Source organism: Zea mays, chromosome 1 (assembly GCF_902167145.1).
Source record: "Zea mays cultivar B73 chromosome 1, Zm-B73-REFERENCE-NAM-5.0, whole genome shotgun sequence".
Classification (NCBI taxonomy): domain Eukaryota; kingdom Viridiplantae; phylum Streptophyta; class Magnoliopsida; order Poales; family Poaceae; genus Zea; species Zea mays.
The window spans coordinates 108,990,304-108,994,440 of NC_050096.1; the positions used below are offsets into that span (position 1 = coordinate 108,990,304).

Here is a 4,137-nt window from a genome sequence, read left to right on the forward strand (position 1 = left end):
TCCTTGTCACGTTGTTCGTTCCATTGCCGCATCACCTCCTTCTCCTTGCGCATTACAAGGTCCTCAAAGGGTTGCCGGTCATCAGCCGGGAGTGCCTCCATGGCTGGGTTGATGATGTTGGTGGTGGAGACCTTGGTGTGATACTTGGAACCGGCCATCTGTGGGCCGATTTTTAGCAGATCTAGACATCTTTGTCCCCAGCGGAGTCGCCAAAAAGTGTGTTGGCGCCGACGCCAAACACAGGAATAGACCATTTAGCGGTGCTCTCTGCGGAGGCACGGACGATCCGCGGCACATGCCCGGACGGTCCACGACCTGGCGCAGGAGCGGCTCCTCCTCTGCACGCTTCAGACAGTCCGCGCCTAGGGCCAAACGGTCCGCGATAACGCAGAGGGTCTTCTTCTCCTCGAAGAACCCTAGAACTTGCCCTGGGAGAGATTCCGTTCGGGGGAGAGTTTCAAGGCGTTTCTCCGGGTTGGCAGGCCGCCCGGTGCTCCTCTAATTGGCTTAGAGTCGAAGAGAGGTTGTTGGGGAAGACTAAACTAGATCTACTAAATTACTCTTACTCCTAGGAATTGGAAGAACGAAAAGATAAAACTGATAAATAGAATTGATTTGATCGATTGTAGGGGTTTAATCGATCGTAGCCCTTTATCTATATAAAGAAGGAGGTCTGGACCCGTTACAAGTCGCTTCTCGAGTTAACCTCGCAGATTTAGCTAACAAATCCCGCAAAAAACTTAGAACCATAACTGATTCTACGCAAGCGCGGACCGTCCGCGTCACCACCGCGGACTGTCCGGCCTCAGGGCCGGACCGAGACCGGACCATCCACACGGTCACTTTCTATCCTCAACACAAGGTTTAACCAAACTTAACACAATGACAAGCAATGTATATAGAATTCTGTATTGAAGAGTTTGTGAGACACATGGGAACGTGGGAAGAAACCGACTGATGAGACTAGTGTGAAGATGGAGGCTTTACTGCCTAGGCGTGGAGGTGGCGGGTGGAGCCACGAAGAGAAAAAGATGCACGTGAGAGTACGAGTTAATAAGGTTTAGGTAAGTAGAAGGTGAGCGAGACAATACTAAAATATAATAAAAACAAACATTTTTAGATATTTTACTTTTTTTGACCATCGAGATGAATCGTTGTACCAAACATTTTTGACAAAAGAAACTGAATCTTCTCTGTTTTACCAAACGTTTTTAGTTTTATCGAAACTGGATCAACACATAGCTTCTTTCTACTATAGAAGTGAAAAGTAAAGCTACATTTTTCAGTTTGTACCACCAGACACAGGTTGATCTGCGAAGGTACACAAGGAATTGAGGTAAAAGTTTGGGATATCGTTGGAGCCACAGTACTCGCTGACATTGGGCTGCTTGCTTTTAATTTTTCTGACACGCTGCGGCACCAAATGGATTGAATGATGACTGACACACAGTACATGGTTCCAGTCAGTCACTTGACGGTAGACACATACGGAACTACGGAGTGGCCAACGAGGAGGAAGTAGAAGTAGAGGAGGAGACGCAGTAACAGAATTGATAGCTCTGGGCTCTGCCAAAGGGGGCAAAAGGACCGCTAGCTGGGCTGCAGACTGCCGACCAATCAAGTCAGGTCAGCAGCTCCACGTGCCTGTCGAACAGCCAAGAGAAGGGGACCTGACGAGTCTGGGGCTGCAGCCTTCGTCGCGCGTCCAGCTGGTCCATCCTGCGCACCCTCTCAGGCAACCGGCAGACGTAGTCCTGCGCCTGCCTCCCCTCGCCGGTGAGGCCGGGGCCTAGGTCCGCCACGCCCCACCTGTCGACGAAGAACTGGACGAGGTCGGCGTAGTCGGCGGTGGTGTAGACGCCGAGCCTCTGCGCGACGGCGGCGTAGTGGCGGAACAGGTCCGGGTCCCGGCCGTCGAACATGTAGTAGGCCGGCATGAGGATCCTCTCCCTCATCATGTACTCGAGCGCGCGCACGGCGGCGTCGGGCGTGAGCGCGAACAGCTGGTCCACCACCCGGGTGTAGGCCGCCTCGTGCCGCTTCTCGTCGCTCGCGATGGCGCCGCAGATCCTGGCCAGGCTGGCGTCGCCCAGCGCCATGGCGCGCCGCGCCGTGTTGCCGTGCGAGACGGCGGTGGCGCGCTCCTGGAACGCCGTGTAGATGAAGCCCCTGTAGGGGCACTTGTCGGAGGCGAGGCGCATCCCGGCGTTGATGAGGTGGTGGATGGTCTGCTCCACGCGCCGGACGTCGACGCGGCCGCACAGGTAGAGATAGCGGTTCAGCAGGTCGCCGTGGCGGTTCTCCTCGGCGGTCCAGCCGCGGGACCACCGCGCCCAGGCGTCGGCGCTGGAGGGGCTGTCGTAGCCCACGAAGCTGTTGAGGGCGGCGTGGTACGTGGGGAGGGCCTCCTCCGTCACCATGTTGCCCACCAGGCACACGTAGTAGTCGTCGGGGATCTCTCGCGCCCGCGCCCGCAGCTCGTCCACCGCCTCGCGGAACCCCGGCGACGCCGAGTCCGGCAGCAGGTCGTGCGGCTGCCATGCCCGCTCCACCGGCTTCAGCAGCGGCAGCAGGTTCGACTCCGCCCACCCGTCTAGCGACCGCAGCACGTCCGCCTTCTCCGGGGCCGTCATCGCCGCCTCGCGCCTGCACGTGACCGTGGCCGTGATCGTACTCATGCGCCGCCGCCTCTGGAAAGCGAGTCGCGCCGGCGGTGCCCGTGTATTCCATGATAACGGCGCGTTCCCGGTCGTTGTCATACTTAGTGAACCGTAGGCAGCAAGTCCCGACATCATCACCATCCTACAGTTACACAGTATAACTCGATCACAGTACTATACAATTGAAGAATCCAAAAACCGAATGATCAAATCGATCGAGCACGTACGTACTGGTAGATGAGGCAGATGCAGTGACAGCTCTCAGCTCAGCTTCGCTGTTGCCTAGTGCTACAGATGGGTTGGGCCGGGACTTGGGAACATCTGAGGGGGGTGGACGTGCCAATTTATACAACGCATATGTCCGTATACGTGCGCCCCCCACACCCCCATCTGTTATTTTAAAAGTAAAGGTACGTATGCCATTTACTGACCATATGTGTACTCTACTGCTGTGTTGCATTTTGTATCTACTGCCTGGTGACCAGTTCACCACATGTATTGCATTTATTATTGTATTATTACACACTAGTAGAAAAGAGCTCAAAGCCTGCGGCACCCATAAATTATCACTGGCGGTTTCAGTTACCGCGCGCCAGTAAAAAAACCAGGTGGGCCCGGCTTGGGAACCGCCAGTGGAAACCTATTTCCACTGGCGGTTATCTTAACACAACCGCCAGTGGAAATAGGATATTTCCACTGGCAGTTGGTGTAACAGAACCGCCAGTGAAAATCTAGTTTCCACTGGCGGTTCTGTTACACCACTGGCGGTTGTGTTAAGATAACCGCCAGGTTTCCACTGGCGGTTTTTCAAGCCAACCGCCAGTGAACTATGTGTTATAAATACCTCTCTTCTTCCTCCGACAGGAGCTGTATGCTCGCAGCTAACTTCCATTGGAGGCGATTTTGGAGGTCCAGATTTCACAAAATACAAGGGGGAGGTTGTGGTCTTCATTTTTTGGAAGAAGGTGGATAAGAAAGGTTGGTTTATGTTTCTTTGTCAATTTTTGTTCATTCTTGCTTAATTTTAGCCACATTTTGGATCTAGGGTTTTACATGTGAGAGAGAAGAGTATAGCTAGGTTATTTTCTCTATTTCCTCAAATGAGGTTGCTTAAGATGGTTAGATTTTGTCTATTCCCTCTCCTTTTTCATGTTTAGTTCTCAAATCAGTTTATCCATGACACATATTTAGTTGCTTAATGAATGGTGAATGTGTTGTATGGAGAGGGAGGATGATAGGTTTGGTAATTAAGATTGTTTTTATTAATTGTTATGAAAGGTTGGTTTAATTATGTTTCAATTGCCAATTATTGTTCATTTTTGCTCAATTTTAACTACATTTTGAAACTAGGCTTTCACCATGTGTTAGAGATAGGTTTGGGTATTAATATTTTTTGTTTATTAGTTGCTAGGAAAGGGTGGTTGCTCAAATCAGTTTATTAACATTTTGAACCGACCCAAGACGCACCGGAACCGAC

The 4,137-nt window shown here is 52.1% G+C and overlaps 1 protein-coding gene across 2 annotated transcripts; it reads right to left on the bottom strand.

Moving 5' to 3' along the window:
* Window positions 1–1,227: 1,227 nt before the first annotated feature.
* Window positions 1,228–2,979, bottom strand: LOC100284973 (uncharacterized). 2 transcript variants are annotated; one of them, XM_008681212.1, is made up of 2 exons: window positions 2,892–2,979; window positions 1,228–2,802 (listed from the first exon to the last, which is right to left on the bottom strand). In XM_008681212.1, exon 2 carries the CDS (start codon window positions 2,799–2,801, stop codon window positions 1,623–1,625), a length of 1,179 nt encoding a protein of 392 aa, XP_008679434.1. In that variant the 5' UTR covers window position 2,802; window positions 2,892–2,979; the 3' UTR covers window positions 1,228–1,622. The 2 variants fall into 2 exon arrangements, with proteins under 2 accessions (XP_008679434.1, NP_001151340.2); NM_001157868.2 differs by having other exon boundaries at window positions 1,334–2,802; window positions 2,888–2,959.
* Between the last annotated feature and the right edge of the window lie 1,158 nt (window positions 2,980–4,137).